Here is a 20,812-nt window from a genome sequence, read left to right as displayed (position 1 = left end):
AAGAAATGGAATCACAAAAATGTTCAACTGCCCATTTCTAACCCTGGCAGTGGAAGAGCCCTGCTACCTCTGACATCACTGGCTGCACCGGGTCACTGATATCTGACCTTTTCTGAAGGGCGGAGCTTGGGCTACACAGAATTGCATGAGGTATAAGGCTGATTTGCCTACGACTCTAGGCACAGTGAGAAAAGGAGTTGGGCACCGCTACTGCCATCTTTCAGTCCTCAAAGTTGGCTCAGCACCGTTTGCGGGGGTGGGGGATGTAAGTTGACACGTTGCCTTGGTCTTCACGTCTAACAGAAAAGCTGAGCCACAAGCTCTCTCCTCTTCAGCTTTTGAAATGAGTGCAATAAGCTGCACTAGTGTCCCCCCCCCATCCATTTTAAAAGAGTTTCACCTTTCAACAGCTCCTAAGACAACCCGGAAGCTGAATTCTTCCTCTGCTTATAGAATCATAGAATCATAGAATAGCAGAGTTGGAAGGGGCCTACAAGGCCATCAAGTCCAACTCCCTGCTCAATGCAGAAATCCACCCTAAAGCATCCCTGATAGATGGTTGTCCAGCTGCCTCATGAAGGCCTCTAGGGTGGGAGAGCCCACAACCTCCCTAGGTAACTGATTCCATTGTCGTACTGCTCTAACAGTCAGGAAGTTTTTCCTGAAGTCCAGCTGGAATCTAGCTTTCTTTAACTTGAGCCCGTTATTCCGTGTCCTGCACTCTGGGAGGATCAAGAAGAGATCCTGACCCTCCTCTGTGTGACAACCTTTTAAGTATTTGAAGAGTGCTATCATGTCTCCCCTCAATCTTCTCTTCTCCAGGCTAATTCACTTGCTGGCTCTAGTGATGACAATAGCATGTTAATTGTTGGGTTGGGTTGTTGGCTGGCATGGGGCACCTTTTCTTGGTACCCTGGAGGCAAAAGGATTCCAGCATGAGAAATTGGCAGGGGTTGCAGGCTGGTGTAAGGGGACACACACCAGAAAATGGAACCTAGGATGGGGCTTACAAAGCAGATAAGAGTAGGTAGAAAACAGGTTGTCCTCTTTACTTCACTTCATCTAAATAAATGGCTGCTATTCATTCTTATAAGAAAATTTGAAGTCCTAGCTTAAAAACAATGTGAGAAGGGGGCCAGCTTCCACATTTCCCACTTTAACCTTAGCACTGGGTAGTGATTTTCTGTGGCAATGGTATTTCGATTTAAATCTGTTTTAATCTTGAATTTGAGTAATTTCAGTTTAACTGAGTTGGGGCATTTCTCATCATACAGATTTACAACCGGAACTGTGTGTATTTGAAGCAATAAAATACAAAATGTTTAGGAAGGAGGGAAAGAAGATATATAATTAAGGGTGCAGCCCTATGCATATTTAGACAGAAAAATGTCCTTCGACTCCTAGCATTCTTTAGCCAGCCATGCACTGCCCCAACATCCAGGAAAAAGCCCTCAATGGCTGCTGCTTTCCTATGTACCTGGCATTCACGATCAGCTGTAGTCTAGTGGGCTCGCTGACATGTTAGATTTCAAAATGCAGGATATTTTTTTATGGAGTATGTGTGTGGGAAGAGTTTAAACCTATTATTCACTTCACCTACATTCTGACGTTTAGCCAGGAAAGGAGCTCCACAGGATATTTCTGAAGATGTTTAGATCAAACACACTCTCCACCAGAATGTGGGCAAGCCTTGAAGGGTGGAATCCAGCAAAGAAGAGAGAGATTTGCAGTGGAACAGTCCTCTGTGTTACTGTGCAGTTAATGCTGATTTATATCTGTTGTCTCTGGCAAAAATGTGATATCTTTTTTGGGACTAGCTAAAGTAAGAATTGTTGTGGTTTATTAATTTGTGTTCAAAGCTTGTAGGTTTTGCATCTGTATTTCCACCTCTTAGCACTAAAAATAGGGACACACTGTTCCTTCCATGGTCAGTTTCTATAAAGTATTAGATATCCTTATAGATTTATGATACAACTGATCGGACTCTTAAGAGAGGTTAAACCATGGAGGAAAAATAAAATTACCGGTAATTAAATTTGGAGGCAGTTTTGCCTTCTACAGAAAATTTATTGCCTTAACATAAATGATGGTTTAGCTATACAGGGGGGGAAAGAACCCTGATACAACCTTAGAAGTGCATGATATAGTTATTGCACACAGCAATTTCCATTTATACAATTAAAATAATAGCACTCTGTGCTTTGAGAATTAAATGGCACATTCAACTAGAAGTCTTCAGAGTAATAAAATAGCCGCAATGCAGAACTGGCTGCATTTGCAAAGAGCTGGTGCATTATATGTGATTCACTAATATGCTCTGCATAAGTTTTAATAAAAAAAAAAATACATACAGAAATCTGCAGTGCATTTTCAATTAGGAGTTTCTTCCTTGAATACAGAATATAGCATTCTGATTTAAAATGCAGCTATTAATTTCACAGTAGAATCACCTAAATATGTACGCTCAATAAATCTTGTGTAAGATCCAGTAATTCTTCCATTTTATTCTACCTATAAGTTGCTCTAATGAGCACTTGTTTGTAAGCTGTCACTACTGCTACATAGCAATATATGCTGTTATCCAGTAACTTGTGTAGTCCATCATTAATCCAAATACAGAATAGATAATACCTATGTATTATCCATATTTATTCATTCACTAATTTCTTATAAAATCTTTCATGATTCAGTTTCTCTGAGGATGCAAAAGAAGTCATATTCACATAAAAACCAGTGTTGCTTAATTAGTCTTGAAAGGAAAACTTGTCACTGTAAAACAAAACCAAGTACCGTAATTCCAATTTGATTTGAGTAGATCAGTCTTGCTCTGGTTGTTCTTGTAGAGCAGAATTGGAAGCTTACTTTTATGTATGTATGTATGTATGTATGTATTTAACTTAAAACATGTCTTGGGGCATGACTGCACCTAAGAGTGTAGAGGGGAGGGAGGGGGAGAATCATGGGCTTAACTGCTTCCGCAATCCTCCCCCAGTGTCTAGACAGCCGTCCCAGAAGTAAGGAGGGACATTGCAGCCGCTATTTTTTGTTTTATTTATTTATTCATTCATTTATTACATATTTATACTTCCCAACAGCCTAGGCTCTCTGGGCAGTTTACAACTAAAACCATAAAATCCCATTTAAAACTTTAAAATCATATAAAACCAGAATAAGTTATGGTCCAGGGAAGGCTTGTTTAAAGAGAGATGTTTTTAGGAGATATTACATTTCCTTACGTTTCAAAGATATTACATTTTCCGCCTCCCGATCCTCATGAGGGAGGGTTTTCCAGAGGGTGGGTGCCACTGCAGAGAAAGCCCTGCTGTCGAGGTTTACAGAAGAGGAGCTGCACATGCAGGGCAAAAAGGTAAAACAAAAAACCCAAAACAAACCCGTGCCCGCCCGCCCCATCATCCCAGGGATGGTGAAATTGCTGCCACCACCACCACCATGGGTACAAAGCCACCCCACGCAGCTCCCTGTCCGTTTCAGGCCCCAGGACCACCCGGCACACCAGCTGCGGTCCTCAGGATGGTCATGAGACTTTGGGGGAAATCAGGATAACTGAGCAACCAGTTACCCTGTGAAAATGGAGGGGTCATCCCTGCCTGCAACTGGGATCTCCTGTACACAGGGACTATCCAGGGAAAACCGTAAGGGGGGTGGGGAACCTGGTGTAGAAATGCTCCTGGTTGCCTTTCAGGGCAGAAGCCCTTGCAAGGCAGCTTCAAACAATAAAATACATAAAATATTAAAAACAATAAAAACATAGACACAATAGAATAGCAATTAAAAACAATGAAAGGCAACAAAACCAGCAACAACAATGACAATAGCAGCAACCACAGTAATGTCCTGAGAAGGCCATGGTAAAATCATATGTTTTCAAGGCCTTTTTAAAATTATTATTATTATTATTTATTTATATAGCACCATCAATGTACTTTTAAAAGCCTGCAAGGACGGAACATGGCGGACTTCCAACAGGAGTTTTTCCCCCAAAGGTATGGGGCACTGCAGAGAAAGCCCTCTCCTGTGTGATCACTCATCTCATTGCTCTCACGGGTGAGCAAATGAGAAGGGCGTCTCTTTCTGATCTCAAGGTGTGGGCAGGCTAATATACGTGAAGGCATTCCTTTAAGTAACTGACAGGCCTGTACTTATGGCACTCTCCCAAGGGAAATTGTAAATACTCATTGGCCCAGTTTGCACAATCACCACAGCCTACCATGGTTTAAATAAGCCACGGTGGGTCTCAGCACATGTTGGTGGCCGTTTTGAATCTTCAACTCCTGGCAGTGGGTTGCCATGGTTTCTTATGTCTTCAAACCCAGGCAGTAGGGGTTGTTTGAGGATTAGACCATAGATTTGAAATAGGTTAATTTTCTGAATTCAGAGCTGAAGCAAGCATGTGTGTTTCATGAGAAACTCTCAAGTTCAATGCCCAGTCTCTCCAGATATTTTTATTTATTTATTTACTGCATACTTTTACCACTTTTCTGGCAATTATTCTTTCCCACGGCATCTCACATCCAAATACTTACAATCTAAAAAGACTTGGCATGCAGAGAAAAGGGAAGAAGGAGGGATTAAGTAGACTTTCACCAGGGTTAGTGGAATGTCTCTGTTTGCCCTCTCATCTCCGGGGTGGGAGTGTCCAATTGGAGCAGACCCTGATGTTCCTCTTACCAGCTGCTGCCTCATTCAGGGAAGTTGATGTCAGTTAGACCTGGGGGCAGGGGGAAACTTGAGCAGGTCCTGAAGTTTTAGAAGAAGGTACAGTTTATGAGGAGTTTATGTATCCATTTCACTAGCACAATTCTACTGATTTATAATTCTGGTTTTTGTATTTTAGTGTTTTTGAGTGCATTGGCAAAAGTGGTATATGAAAGCAATAAATGACATTTTATGTTGTGTGTGTACTTATTTTTAAACTACCATATCCCAATTCTACACACATCTGAATTAAGTGAGAATAAGTCCCAGCTAAGCCTGCATAAAATTGCAGCATTGCTGTATTAGAGGTGTTTGGCTAAGATTCGTTACAAGTGAATGTATGGTGGCGGCCATTCTCAGAAGATGCATTCAAATATGGATATTTTTAAGTTAAAATTGCTTTGATGTAACTGTTTAACCCAAGGCATTTAATTTTAAGTTTTCTTCTATTTGCAGGGCTACTTAATCTGATAGAAATTAAATCACATCACTAATCTGTTCCTTGAATTTCCATGCAGTCCTAAAATAAGTTAAGCTGTGCCTTCGTTGTGTATATACATAATGCAAAAAATAATAATCAGTAAAATAGCACTTTCTTCTTCCTTTTTATTGCAAGTGATATGGTTCAAAAAGCTTACTGAAATATACACCTACCATTGATACTCTACCAACTTTATTCTCATTCTGTTTTAAAACCTTTTCCTCCGCTTTGTTTCTTGGTTTTTTACAATGAAAACATTATAAACCTTGAATGAATGTTTGAAAACTTTGAGAAGCTTTAAAAATGTGCATTTGAGAAGCCTTAAAAACGTCCATTCTTTTCAATTCTGCAATTCTGGCTAAGGATTGCCTTGAATGGTGCAAATTAACTTTTTTGAAAGGAACTGTTCATTGCTATGAAGCTTAACAATCTTCTTTTTTTTTAAGTGATTGCTCTTCTGTAGTTGATAGCACATCATTTATTCTAAGGAAATGTGTATAATTTAGATTGTTGATTGAATTACAGTGATTTAGATTAACTTGAAATACCTGTTCTTAAGAGATAAAAAGATCCTTTACAGAAGATCCTTTATAGTTAAGTATTGTCTTTTTTTTTCTTAGGGATCTCAGTGAAAACCAGATTCATGCCATTCCAAGGAAGGCTTTTCGTGGAGCTGTAGATATTAAAAATCTGTAAGTATTTTAATTGACTTTTTATTATAAATTTAATATTATAAAATGGGGACTCTTCAGATAACACTATTTCATTACTTCTATATAGTTTATACATTTATTTATATTATATTTACACACACACACACACACAGACACCATATACAGTCGTGAAAAAAAAAGTTTGTGAACCCTAATGATAATTACGGAAATTCTATAGTTTTACCATAATAGCTTTCGTAAATCAAAACCAGTCTTTTCCTAAATATCCAGTAGGGTTTATATTAATTGTTTTCGGGTCTTGTGAAATGAAACGATGCATAAATTAGGCAAACAGTCAGTACCTAACAGTCAGGGTATGTGCAAAAGTAAGTAAAAGTCTGGTTGCCTCTGCTCAATTAAAAAGGAATAATTAGAATCAGGTGTTTAAGTAATTAAGCTGATCTACAAAAGAAAAGCTGCAGAAGAAGAAATGGTCTAGTCAAAGTCCGGACCTAAACCCCATTGAAATGTTGTAGCTGGACCTGAAGCGAGCTGTTCGTGCAAGGAAACCCTCAAATGTCATGGAGTTGAAGAAGTTCTGTAAGGAGGAATGAACCAAATCCTCAAACCAATGTGAGAGAATGACCAATAGTTACAAGAAATGGTTACTCGACATCATTGCTGCTGACGCAGATGCCATCAATTACTGAATCTAAAGATCTACATTTTTTTCAGAACAGACATTGAACTTTGAATCATATTTGTGTGTCATTTATTTAATCACATTATCTATTGTTCCTTATTAGATCAAGATCTAACAACATTTTAGATGGAAATATGTGACAATCCTAAGGGGTTCACAAACTTTTTGTGGAGTGTGGAGTGTGCGAAATAACGAGATGGAGACATTAGCTGGGTTTTAAACAGGGCCACATTTATTGATGGATCTGCAGTAGGGAACCTAAGCAGGCATCTTCTTCTAAAACGGCATACAGTATGTCTGTTAACTGAAAATGGGCGAGACATTCTCAGCCAAGGGGTGGCGTCTTAAAGTTTGCCGCCCCCAAGCTTCCCCTTCCAGGGTAGGGAGGCCTTCCGTGTCACCCTCCCCCCACGGTAACCGCGAGTGGGTGAGAAAAGGTTGGCCTCAGAGGTAATCCTTATTTCCCCAGCTGGGTCACAGAACTCGCAGCTGTTGAACCTCAGGTATTTACCAATCACCACCAGGTGCTCACCGTCCCTCGCCAGTTGAAGATTCCTGCCAATGGGGGCATTCCTGCCAATGGGGGCGACAAGCCTTATGCTTTGTCGTCTCCTCCCCACACACTCATAATAATATCGCTCAAGGCCCTCTGCAAATCCATCAAAAACAGATTGTTGCCGAGGTCCGAAAGATGGACTCCATCGCTCCTATAAAGCTCCCTCCACGCATGAGAGATTGCGAGGTGCTGAATGCTCCAGTCGCCATTCCTAGTTAATTCATGGTAAATCTCCCTATTTACCCTTCTACGAGCACGTTCAATAGCCTTGGGATCACTAGCACTCCAATTTAACCTGGGAATCAGGCAAGACCAAATTATAACTATTCCCGGCCACCGTTGCCTGATCAAATGGAAATCGGCCGCTGCCTGGAGAATTAAGGGCTTGCCCTTGAGCAGGCCCAGATCATTTCCTCCCAAGTGCACTAAAAGCACCTGTGGGATAGGGGAGAATGCACGCTGCTGAAATAACGTAGGAAGGAGGTGCTCCCACCGCATGCCACACCTGCCCAACCATTGTACGTTGGCAATTCGGCTCAAACCCAACTGTGTACCAAAATTTGTGCAGGATGCCCTCCTTCCGGCCCAGAAGACAAAACTGTGCCCGCAGATGAGAACCCGAACCGGGTCTCGGCGCTCCCACCAATCTAGGAAGAAAACGGAACTATGTAAAACACAATTAACGCAATCAGTGGTGCAATCTGCGCACATAAGACCGGAAAGCCTGCGAACGCCATCTGCCAACGACCTGTACTCTTTCAGGAGTCAGACCAATTGCTGCTTCTGTAGAAGCAGCCCCGATTCGAAAGGAATGTGTCCCAAACTGTTGTGAATCTAAGCCCAAACTGTGAAGTGCCCGCTTTGTAATGGCCCAAAACTGAAACTTAGTCAGGGGGGATAAATCCTGGTGGCAAAACAACCAGCCTTGTGTTAGGCCCCGCAAAGCAATAAAAGAATTAATGGCACGGACCGGGCAAAGTTCCTCCAAAGTTGAGGGATGTAGGGATATAACTTTTCCCCTGCCCAGTTGGTCTGTTTTGGATCTTCTCAGATTTAAAGTTACCAATTGAGGTGAATATTGCAAATCTGTAATTTGAAAGGCCCGTGTTGTGCCATCCCCCTTTGATGCTGCAACCAATTCTGAAATGCGAAAGGCACCAAAAAAGGCAGTCAGGGCGGCAGCGTGAAAAAGAGCAGCCTCAAAAGGGGCTGAGCACAAAGATGGCCAAATAGCTTTTAAGCCAATTAATATATTTGGGGATAGAGGTCTCCTAGTGTCTGGAACCTTGGGAGAAGCCCTAGCCCACCCTTGCAGGGTCCTCCTTAACCTGAAATCTGTGGTGTTGTCGGCTACGCCACGGATCTTTGCACAAAAGGCGAGGGCAGCTAGCTTGCCCCCTATAGTCCGTGGTGCTAATCCTTTCCTTCTTTCCTCAACGCAAAACTGCAATAAGTGCTCTACTGGAATGAGCCAGATTTGTGGTAGGTGAAGGAGATTTCTAAATGATTGAAACTCCCTACTTGCCTTCTTGTACGCTGCCCCGGTGCTAGGGGCCACAGAGTGCCACATGGCCATCTCTATCTCACTCTGCCAATCTCCCAGAGGGCCTCGGGCATGATCTCCGGCATCTGCCTTGCCCATGGAGCCAGACTCCGAAATCTCTCGACCTGCTGATGCGAAAGAGCGTCAGCAATGGAGTTGTCTAAACCTGGGATATGTCTTGCACGGAATAAAACATTATTCCGCAGACAATACAAAGTAAACGCACGAACCATCGTCATTACTCTGGGGTTATGCGATGACAGGGTGTTGATTACTTGAACTGTGGCCTGGTTGTCGCACCAAAAATGGACAGAGGAGTTAGCTAACTCGCTCGTCCAAAGATGCACAGCTACATGTATTGGAAAAAATTCCAAAAATGTTAAGTCTCTGCATATGCCCGACGTGCTCCAATCGGCAGGCCACAGTTCAGCACACCACCGATCACCCCAGATGACACCGAAACCTAAAGCACCAGAGGAGTCTGAATGTATTTGTAATTCAGCTTCTAATTACCGCTCAGAACGCCAGAAAGAAATTCCATTGAATTCCTCGAGGAAAGAAAGCCAAACGCTTAAATCCTTGCACATTGCTTGTGTAATTCTGATTCTGTGATGCGGGGAGGAAATGCCTTGCAAGGCATTACAAAGATGGCGTATGAATGCTCTGCCTGGAGCAATTACTCTGCAGGCAAAGTTGAGATGTCCAACCAGCTGCTGCATCTGCAGTAAGGTCACTTTCTTACACCCTCGAATTGCCAGTAGCAACTCCTTAAGAGAGCCCAGTTTGTCAGCGGGTAACCTACAACACTGTTGGATGGAATCCAATTCGATTCCCAAATAAATTAGCGTGGCAAGGGGGCCCTCCGTTTTTTTGTGCGCCAGTGGGACACCCAGCTCCTCTGTTAGCATTTTGAATTCCTCCATAAGCCAAGCACACTGGCCAGAGTCAGCTGGACCAGCGAATAGAAAATCGTCCAAATAATGGGTAGTGTCCACCTTACCCGTTCGATACTGCAACGCCCATTGTAAAAAGGAGCTAAATTTCTCAAACATGGAGCATGGAATGGCGCAGCCCATTGGCAACGCTCTGTCGATGAAATAATGCCCCCGAAAATACAGGCCCAAAAGATCAAAATCCTTGGGGTTTATGGGCAATAGGCGAAATGCAGATTTGATATCGCATTTGCCCATCAAGGCTCCCGGACCATTCCGGCGCACAATGGCTACCGCTTCCTCAAAGGAAGTGTAACGCACTGTGCAGAGGTGTTCTGGTATAGCATCATTTACTGATCTCCTCTTTGGAGCAGATAGATTATGAATCAATCTGTAATCCCCAGGGGTCTTCTTGGGAACAATGCCCAATGGTGACACCCGTAGATTGGGAATTGGGGGTGGTGATGAACGGACCAATCATTCTACCAGCCGCAACTTTGTAGCTGGCAAGAGATGAAAACCAAGTGGGGAAGAAGTACTTCCGGAAGGAATTACGTCCATATCCGCTCCAGCATAAATATCTTTAATGACTTGCATGCCAGTGTTTGCCTTTGAGGCAACAGCCCCAGCTGGGCCCTGCCATACAGCTGCACATGCTGCTGCTGTAGAATTTGATTGGGCTGTATCTGCTGCAACTAAAGAAGGGGTCAGTGCTGCTGTGCTATTTGGAGCTGATGCATCCACCTCCGCAGGAGTAGTAGCAGGAGCTGAATTACCAGAGCCCAAAGTCTCACTGTCAGATGATCCTAAACCTATGATTCCAGTTGCTGGGGGCACCACAGCATTGGTAATAGCATCAGCAGTTGGTGCCACATTCACTGATGTAGGATTGGATGCACTGGACAACGTGTTCAAAGTTGTGACATAAGAAGTCAGAACATTTGAATTCCTCTGGGGTACCAGGCCTTAAGCCTGCATGGGAGGCCAACCCATTCCCATGGACCAGGGATGCCAACTCCAAGGAGGGATAGGTCCCCACTGCTGAAATATGTTCTGTGGGATTGTGTGTGTTTGCTGACCTTGTACCAGTAGAGGCTGCAATGCTGGGTTTGGATTTGAAGTGCTGGCTATTGCAGGTGTTGCTTGAGCCATAGGCTGCGTGGTCTGCGAAGCACTTGCAGTGGGCACAGTTGTTATGTCGCTGCCTTGTGTTGCTGGAGGTGTGGGAATGGCCTCAATTGCATCTATGCGTGCTGCAAGAGAAAGCCAAAGTTTATCTTGAGCCTGTTTTCTGATTTGTGGGCGGCGAGGTGTAGTTACCTCAGGCCGGGGCACAGTAGTGTTTAATGGGGGATTAATCCCCCTGCTCTGCTCAATGGCTTGCACCTTAGCAAGCATAGCTGCAATATCTGGTGTCTCATCCTCATCCGAGGATGATTCAATGACAGTTCTGATTCGTTTGGATGGTGGGGCAGGGGCCTTCCCTTTGCCCTTCTTACCCCCTATGCCCTTCTTGGGAGGCATTGTACTCAAAAATAAGATATTAATTCCTTAGAATTAAAAGGTTCAAAAGGGGAACAATTTGCAATAGGCCAGGCTACCAAGGCTCACACAAAACCCCACGTGGCTATACTCTATAATAGGATATTATTCCCTTTATAATTAAAAAGGTTCAGAAGGGGAACAAAATTGCTGTGGCCTGACTACCAGGCTGAGGCTCTGCCCCTTGGGCCTGCAGGCTTTGCTTGAGTGCAGGCCTCAAACAGCTCTGCGTGGCTCTATCAAGCAAATGCTAAGTCCCCACCCCTTGGGCCTGCAGGCTTTGCCTGCGCTTTATGGCCTCAAACAAATCACCCTAGGTCTCTCAAGTCCTGGCACCCAGAACTCAACTCCAGTTGGGCCCACCCACTCTCAAAGGATATTCCCAGCTACTTAAAGGGGGGCTCAAGAACAAGCCCTCCCCTCTATGGCCTAGGCCAGGCTCTGTAATTTAATCCCCCCGATAGTTCCAATATAGCATGGGAAACACGTCTCCTCACAAGAAAACCAACCCCCTACAAACGCCTATGGGTGGCGGGGGGGGGGGGCAGGGAGGACCAGCCGGCCCTCTCTCAAACCTGGGCCTATCTAAGGCCAGACGCCGAAGTCTGCTGCTCCTGGGCCGCTCCTGCTCCTCAACAACCCTGGGCTGGCCTGCAAGCTACTCCGAGGCGTGCGCGCGTGCGACTCAGGAGCAAGAGGCGTGGCTGTAGAGCCCAACCGCGCCCTTTTCCCACTCGCGCTGGCTCCTGGCTGGGCTCAAGGACGCTGCTGGCCGGCAAGCTAAGGACGCTGCCAGCCAGCCAGCTACTCCGAGGCATGCGTGCACGCGACTCGGAAGCAAGAGGCGCCAACAGCACCCTTTCCACACTCGTGCTGGCTCCTGGCTGGGCTCAAAGACGCTGAGTTTAAACTCAGCAGTGTCTGTTCCTGCCGAGAGCCGCGTTGCCAAGGCGAGACGGGGAGAAGCACCAGCCCTTGAATAGGCTCCTAGCCCCTCCCCGAGTCACGTGGGCCCGGGAGGAGGCCGTCAATTGACAGCCTCCGCGCCTCGTTTCACGCACCCCCCACAACAGCCCCACCCTGCCAAGCTATGCCGGGCAAGGGTTTAGGGCGTTTCTTGCCACTGTATAAAGAAGACCTACATAGCTTTCAATTAACCATTATCCAAACCAGGAAATAGAACAAACCAGAAAATGGTTACAAGATTCAGAACAAATTAGGATCTTAAACCAACTTCAAAATGTGGTTTATGATCCTGGTTTGTTCTCAACCTCGTAACTATAGCTTCCAGTTCAGCCATAATGGAAATCTATGGTGAATTGTAAATATCCTGGTTTATTGCTGCATTGTGAGGAGGGAAGGAGTAGCAAAAGGATAGAACATGTGTGGGAAGGGCTTGATTCAGTACAACTGAACAGTATGACTTAATTCAGTACAACGTATTCAAGAAAATGATACAATTTATTTACAAAACCGCATCTGTGATGGTCCCCCGTGTCCCTGGACCCTTCTTGATCCACCTGCTGCCACGGGAGAGATGTCCACCCTCCACTGGGTATCCTCCTGGATCACTTCACTACTTTTGCGACTCCAAAGGACCCAGCTCAGGTGCACAAGTTAGGACTATAGATGCCACGTCTGTCTCTGTGGCGCGCCTGCTTCAGCTTAGGCCCCACAGCAGCCCAGATCAACACCTTTGCCCCAACCTTCTCCTTTCCGTTGCCACCATAGATTTCACCCGTACCCTTTCCCAGGTACTTCACTGTCCACACCAGGATTAATTAAACGATATTTATTTAACAAGAAGATTGTTCAGGTTCAAAGCGTATTGGTTTCCTTCAGTTAACAAGCGTATGGTTACAAGCACAGAGCGTAATGGTTTCTTAGGTTCATTCACTTAAACGTTTCACAATATAACACACAGACCCTTCTTAACTCTAACCCAAAACTTTCTCTCTCTACCTTTTATCTAAGAAGCAGTTTTCTTTTATTCAGCTCAGTCTTCCGACTCCTCCCCCTCTCACACACAGCCAATCCAGGCACTCCCCACCAACATCCAATCAGCACTCACCTTCATCCAGCACTCATTAACCCTTTTATGCCTCATACTTACCAATCAGCAACACACACACGGTGAGTACTACCTTTTAAACTCTGGAACTCTATATAAAATACTTTATATTTAGCAAACTTAACACTGAACAGTAAAACATCACAGCATCATTTTCTATTATTTAAGTAATTTACACTCCTATTTCCTATTATAATACAATGCGTTTTCAGTATAATTTCAACACCGACAGTAGTTACTTCTTTTCGCCTGAATGAGGAGTTCCTTATTCTTTGGGGAACACTCTATTTGTTTTTTTGATCTGGAATTAGCATTGGTCCTATTTTTTCTTGCTTTTCAATTATCAACAATGTTATTATTCTTATTCTTAATATTAAAATGCATATACTGCTTTTTGAAAAGGAATTATAGCAGTGAACATAAAATACAATGGCATAAAAACAACAATAAATATAAAAATAAAAATCAGCAATAAAACTGTGCACTCTATTATATGCTACTAACTGTAACTGGCTGGTTCACACTTCAGGGAAAGGCTATATAAAGAGATGAGTTTTAAGAAGACATTCAAGCATCAGAACTGTGGGGGCCTGTAATTCGTGGTCACAGCAACTGACCAGAAATTTACTTCGTATCCCACCACTCCCACTAAATATGCGACGGCACCGACCTTATACAGAAGGCCTTGCCTAGCACACCCTTCTCAAGCCAAGCACTAACACCTCTCTGATGTGAGTTGGGGATCATCTTGTCAGAGCTGCAATGCTAAATAGTCTACTGCAAGTGCTCCTGAGGTGGCACTCTCAGAAGTGCTCCCTCTGATGTATGCAAAGATCAGGCAAAGACTTAAGGGCTGAAGCAGCCCCTAAGGTAACCTGGTTTGAAGTTGTTTTGGGCTTTATATGTTAACAACAACACCTTGAACTTATCCCGGTTGCTTATTGGCAGCCAATGCAATTCTTTTAGCAAGCTTGTTGTCAGAAGAAGGTCCCAGAATGCAGCATAGGTGCTGCATTATGCACCGGCTCCAACTTCCAGACCAAGCCCAAAGGTAGCCCCACATAGAATGCCTTACCTATTCCATTCTTGAGGTTACCAGTGCCTGTACCACTGTGGATAAGCTATCAAGGGGGCAGGAACAGCTGTAATTGGCATGCTAGCTGAAGCACTTCTAGCTACTGAAGCCACCTGATCCTCAAGTGGCAAATATGAATATAGGAGCACCCCCAAACTATGCATCTAATCCTTCAGGGGACACGTAGATCCATCCAAGACAGGCAATTGACCAATTTCCTGAACCTGTGACCCACCCACCGTACTTCTATCTTGGTAGGATTCAAGCTCAGTTCATTGGCCCTCATCCAGCCCATCAAAGTATCCAGTGCTTGCCTGGCCACACCTGATTCAGATGATATGGAAAAATAGAGTAAGATGACACCTCACTCCAAATCCCCAGATGACTTCTCCCATATAGATATTGGCTTCATATAGATGTTGAATAGCATTGGGAATAAGATAGTGCCCTGTAGGTAGCAAAAGAACCACTGAAGTACAGTTCTCATTAATAATAATAATAATAATAATAATAATAATAATAATAATAATAATAATAATTTATTTCTTACCCGCCTCTCCATTTGGATTGAGGCAGGGAACAACAATAAGTATAAATACATACAATTAGTTAAAAACATAGTACACATTATTTAAACATCCCAAAAACATCCTAAAATTCCATTGGGTGGGCCTGCTGGAAGAGATCAGCTTTCTTAAATGCTAAAAGACTTCTAGGTTGACGAGTTTCCTCCGGCAGGCCATTCCACAGTCTGGGAGCAGCAGAAGAGAAGGTCCTCTGGGTAATGGTTGTCAGCCTAATTTTGGCTGACTGAAGTAGATTCTTCCCAAAGGACCTGAATGTGTGGGGCAGATTGTACGGGAGAAGGCGATCCCACAAGTAGCCTGGACCCAAACCATGTAGGGCTTTAAAGGTGATAACCAACACTTTATGCTTCGCCCGGAAACTAATTAGCAGTCAGTGAAGAGATTTTAAAACTGGTGTAATGTGGTCCTTGCTAGGTGTATCGGTGACCAGCCTGGCTGCCATATTTTGAACTAATTGAAGTTTCCAGACTAGGCACAAAGGTAGCCCTATGTAGAGTGCATTGCAGAAGTCGAGCCTCGAAGTTACCAGCGCGTGCACTACCGTCTTTAGGTCTTCCGACTCTAGGAAGGGGCGCAGCTGGCGTATCAGCCGAAGCTGATAGTAGGCACTCCTGGCCGTTGCATCTACCTGGGCTGTCATTTGAAGCGACGGATCCAGGAGTACCCATCCCCTGAAACTGATCTAAAAAAATAAGTTCAGTGGTATCAAAAGCCACAGAGAGAATGAGTAAGGAGAGCAAAATTTATTTTATTTCTCTATCTCTTCATTTTCAACATTTATATATCTCTGTAACAGCAAACAATAAAAGATACAAAATAGGATAATCGAATAAAACACTTAAGGCTTGTCTACACCTACCAGATATCCCGGGGTAGTACACTAGCTACAACTGCAATGCAAAAGTTTTTCAAAAAGCTCTATTGATCTGAATGTTATGGGGAAGAATTGTGGGACAACAGGAGAAGATCTGATGGATGTCCTAATGCTTTTTGAGGATAGGAGCAAAGATCCCCATTCCGCACACAATCCTGAAGGAAAGCTGTCAGGGCTTTTCTTGATAATTTGTAAAGATTGAAGGTGATTCTCTGACACAGATATTTAAAATGCAGATCAGATTCAAGAATGATAACCTGCTTAGGTCATGAGAAATCTTTACAATATGTGAACTGAAACTGAATTTTATTGCGTTACTTTCAAAAAAATGAAACTCATGAAACTCCTTAAAGGCTGAAGGATACAAGTTTTTTTCCAGGCATTTCCCAGCAATTATTGAAAGAGGGCATATCAAACTCTTATTGTGTGTATATGTAATATTTGAGAGGCAGTGGAAAAGGAGATAAATATTTAACTGATAATCACAGTAGTTCAAAGAGCAGATGAAACCTGTATAACCAAACTTAACTTGTTTCTTTCTCCTGAAAGACTGGCTGCAGTGATGGTTCCAAGGGCAGAATTCCCCAAAATTCAGATGATGCTATAAATATGGGCATCTTCTGGATCTTTCAGGATAGCGTTAAGCAACTGAAGAAGAAACATACATGTGTTACAAAATATGAATGGCTGTTTTTCCTAGACAAAAGTAACTTTTAGAGAGTGATATGGAGTGGTAGGGGACAGAGGGTGCTTAATCTACCCCACACATGCGTACACACCCGCACCCACACACCCCTTCGGTGTGCATATCTGTCTACCAGTTATTGATAAGGAATTGAGTTTCTGATGCATGCTTGTCCACAGGTGTGAGTGTGGTCTGGCTTAGAGAATAAAATGTTGAACTTGGACCACGGAGGTGTGGGTTCAAATGGGTTCATGGCTCAACCATGAAGCTCGCTGGATGGCCTTGGGGCAATTTTCATTTATGTCAAACCATGTTATTTATTTATTTTATGTCTATTTATACCCTATTTCCGGTATCAATTAAAAGCATAAAAACAATATAAAACAGAAATGAAAAACGGCAGCAGATAAAATTATAAATCTGCAACCTGTCCTGTAGGAAATACACGATACATATGCACATTGTGCACATGCTGTTCAGTGGTACAGCTAGGTAATTTCAGAACCTGACTTTAATGAAAAAAATCTGAGAGTGTGTAATTTTACATTTAAACTCATCTCAATCATAGCACTAACATGACTACAGGGATAAAATAGAGTTTGCATCTGCTTCTCTGATGCCTGCGTCATTTGCCACTCGCTGGGTGGTCATTTGGGAGCCTCGTGGGCTGCAGGGCCCTGAACTTTGGTCCTAAGGTCCAGCCCTAGCTGTTCGTGCTTCACCAACATAGTGATCATTCTGTATACTGGAGAAAGGGGCCCCATGTGCTGGTTTCTTTACATGTGAAGATCTCCACATGTTCTGGACTGTTTCCCCTGGCTATTAAGATTTTTGCAGAGAAGATGTATACACAAGTTCTTTCAGTACAAGCACACAAAGCTAAAGGATTTTTTAAATTATTAAATAAAACTGCTATATTACCAGTTCTATTCTGGTCTACAGACTGCAGAAAGACTGGATTCTACTCCTGCAGATGACTTGACTAAGGCCTTTGCTAGACCACGGGTTAGCCCAGGGTGAATTTCGAGCTCGTCCCTGTGCATCCAGATGACGCACATGATCTTGGGGTCAGGCAGGGGTCAACCCTCCCTTGCCCTGGGATATTGGGCACCACTTTTGGCCTGGTATTTCCCACAAGCGTGTAGCCCATTCTGCTGCTTTTCCCGGCTACTGCAATTACTCGTGAGTAGCCGGGAAAAGCAGTGGATGCGGTGCAGGGTGGGGAGATCAGGGGGAGATTGGAGCTGGGGGCGGGGGGGAAGTTCGGAGCCAGGAGCAGGAGGAAAGATTGGAGCCAGGGGGCGGGGGGGGGAGATTGGAGCCAGGGGGTGGGTGGGGAGATTAGGGCAGGGTGGGGAGATCGGGGGGGAGATCGGAGCCAGGGGGCGGGGGGGAAGATCGGAGCCAGGAGCAGGGGGAAAGATCGGAGCCAGGGGCGGGGGGGGAGATTGGAGCCAGGGGGTGGGGGGGAAGATCGGGGCAGGGTGGGGAGATCGGGGGGAGATCGGAGCCAGGGGGCAGGGGAAAGATCGGAGCCAGGGGGTGGGGGGTGAAGATCGGAGCCAGGGGGTGGGTGGGAAGATCAGAGCTGGGGGAGATCAGGGCGGGGGGAGATCGGAGCCAGGGGTGAGGGGAGCGGGGATAACTTTAAAAAAAAACCTTACCTAAGCGCACGAACGTTCGTGCGCATCCGGCTCCTTTAAAAATAAGAAAAAATGGCGGACGTGCCGGGGCTTTCCTGCAGCCCATCGCGTCTGATGTGTGGATAGGAGCGACAGCCCACACTACTTCTAGCGTGGGCTGGCCCCTCCTCACCACCGGATTATCAGGTAGGTCTAGCAAAGCCCTAAGACTTGCCGGCCCATCGCCTCCTACTTTCCCCCATGGAATCTAGTTTTCTCCATCTGCTTCCATTCATTACAATGCAACAGGTTGTTGTTATTGTTCCCTTCTTTGCTTCCAAATATGCATTATAAGAATCTGGTAAACTCTTTCACATGTAAATTCCATACAGCGTTAATTTTAGCATTCTTGCAGTAATAGTATTTGCATTTTTAATTGAATAAACTTTATTGAATTGACAAGGATTTTTAAAAAATATATTCAGAAAGACATGCGCACACTGAACATTCTAGTGGGCATGCCAGAAATTTGATTCTTACAACTCCTTTGCTACCACATTGACCCAAATGAACAGTATTTTGTTTAATTTTTTTGTAATATTTGCATTTATTATCATAAAACATATTTTGTCTGCCTAGTAAAAGATAGCAGTTTTGATAGATAAAAGGGGTGCCTCTTCACATTCATTGACAAATTTTCAATAATAAACTTCAATTATTGACTTCTTGCAATAATAATTTTCTTCCTAACTACTATGCTTTCAGTAGTCTTTTAAAATCTGCTGCCACTACTCCACGCTACCTTGAAGCATATGAAACAAAAAGGAAATGCTACATTTTAATCAACAGCCTTGCTGCCAAGAAAGGAGTTTGTGCCAAGTTTTATCCCAGGGTGGACAGAAAAATAACTATGTGAGAAAGCAACTTATCTGCAAGTTTGAAAACTGCTATCCAGACTTAACCACAGCAGTGTTTGGAGGGCATCATTAAAAGAAAGATCCCCAACTTTTTTTCAGACACACCTGAACTCCTGCCAGTTTAGGAAAAGGAATCTGCCTTTCAGTTCTTGTAGGACAAGATTTGCTCGAGTGCTTTCTGTGCCGTTAAATCTTTCCCTTTGTGTATAATATGGATGATTTAGGAGGAGCTGTGTCAGTGCTGATTTATACATTGACAGCTAAGGATAATAAGATATGGGCCAACATACTACTCACCCTTTTACAGATTAACCTGCAGACTGCATTAGGCAAATTTGATGGCATTAAAAGATTTTACCAATTTGTCTCAAAACAATTTCTCTTTTGTGTTGTGTCAGGGGGATAACATTTCATGCCATCGTACTAATTTAAATGGCTTTGATAAATTGCTCCGGAGGTTAGAGAACCGTACTGGAGATATTATTTTGGCCCTTTAAAATAAAAAGCCTATTAGCTTAATTGTTAAATGCCTTTAATTAGTTAAAATGGAATGCGCCCAAGAATATATTTTTTTAATGCTCTGCCACACAAACATTGCACCAAAATGATTAACTGCAGGGTCTAGAAAATGATTGTTCCTAGTAGACAAGTAATACATTGCAGAGGAGAATACTGAAAAAAGTAGGACACAATCCAGTTGATGTTCTCTTGCGCAAGGTGAATGGAAGCACTACTGTGCCCTTGTACAGCTCCTATTTCAGTGGGGCTTGCACAGAACAACTTCCTGCTGGATTGTGAGAATATTAACAAGTGTTTATGGTCCTTGATTGTATCTGGCACCACCCCTCAACATTAGATGGATCATGGCTTCTCAAAATTCATATTCCAGTATCGCCTCGTAGAGCTAAGCCAAGGGTCCCTTCTATGCTGTGGCTGCGAGATGAGAGAAGAAAGCTAGGAAGGAGCTAGACTGTGGCAAGCTATGAAAGTCAACAGGAGAAGCTTATATTGGATTCTGAGGTGAATTGGAAGCCAATGAAGAGATTTCAAAAGTGGAGCGATGAGCCAAGAAGATGATCTTAGCAACAGAGTGGTGAATAGAAACCATTGCACTGATGTGAGAAGAAGAAAGGCCAGTCAGAAGAAGGTTTCAATAGTCCAGCCGAGAAATAACCAAAGCATGAACAAGAGTCTTGGCAGAAGAGTCAAACAAAAACTATTGGATCCTGGCAATATTGTATAAGAAAAAATGACAGGACTTTGCTACTGCCTCTCAGTAAAAGAGAGTGAGAAGTCAAATATAAAACTCAGGCCACTGCTAGACCTAAGGTTTATCCTGGGATCCTCCAGGGTTCGCCCCTGCCTGAGTACTGGATCCCCTGTGTGTCACCTAGATGAACAGGTTTGACCCCTGGACGATCCAGGGATAAACCTTTGGTCTAGCTATGGCCCAAGACTACGAGCTTCCTCAACTGGAGTAGGTGTAACATTATTGATGGTAATAGAGAATGAAAGATAGGAAGAAGGTCTGGGAGGGAAAACAAGCAATTCTGTCTTTGCCATATTAAGTTTCAAACGATGCTAAAGCAACCAAGCTGAGACATGCCGAGATACGATCGTGAACATCAGGAGAAAGTTCTGGAGATGAAAGATATAATTGTGTATCATCAGTATACAGATGATATTGGAGGCCATAAGATGGAATAAGATTACCCAAGGACAACATATATAAAGAAAACAACAATGGGCCAAGCGCCATGCCCTGTGGAACCAGCATAAATCAAAGCATTTTACCTTAGTGTTGGTGTAGATAAGCATGTTAACTAAAGCTGCAGTATTACTAGGTGGTCAGAGA

General features: G+C 43.7%; 1 protein-coding gene across 3 annotated transcripts in view; it reads left to right on the top strand.

Moving 5' to 3' along the window:
- SLIT2 (slit guidance ligand 2) overlaps positions 1 to 20,812 on the top strand; it is a 317,811-nt gene that overhangs the window by 177,818 nt on the left and 119,181 nt on the right. For all 3 annotated transcript variants that reach the window (XM_063135275.1, XM_063135274.1, XM_063135273.1), the window contains exon 5: positions 5,818 to 5,889. In XM_063135275.1, the coding sequence (XP_062991345.1) occupies positions 5,818 to 5,889 (72 nt within the window). The remainder of the gene's footprint in view (positions 1 to 5,817; positions 5,890 to 20,812) is intronic.

Source organism: Elgaria multicarinata, chromosome 10 (assembly GCF_023053635.1).
Source record: "Elgaria multicarinata webbii isolate HBS135686 ecotype San Diego chromosome 10, rElgMul1.1.pri, whole genome shotgun sequence".
In the NCBI taxonomy this organism is placed as follows: domain Eukaryota; kingdom Metazoa; phylum Chordata; class Lepidosauria; order Squamata; family Anguidae; genus Elgaria; species Elgaria multicarinata.
Note: the sequence above shows the minus strand (reverse complement) of the source record. Positions and strands in the feature narration are given on the sequence as shown.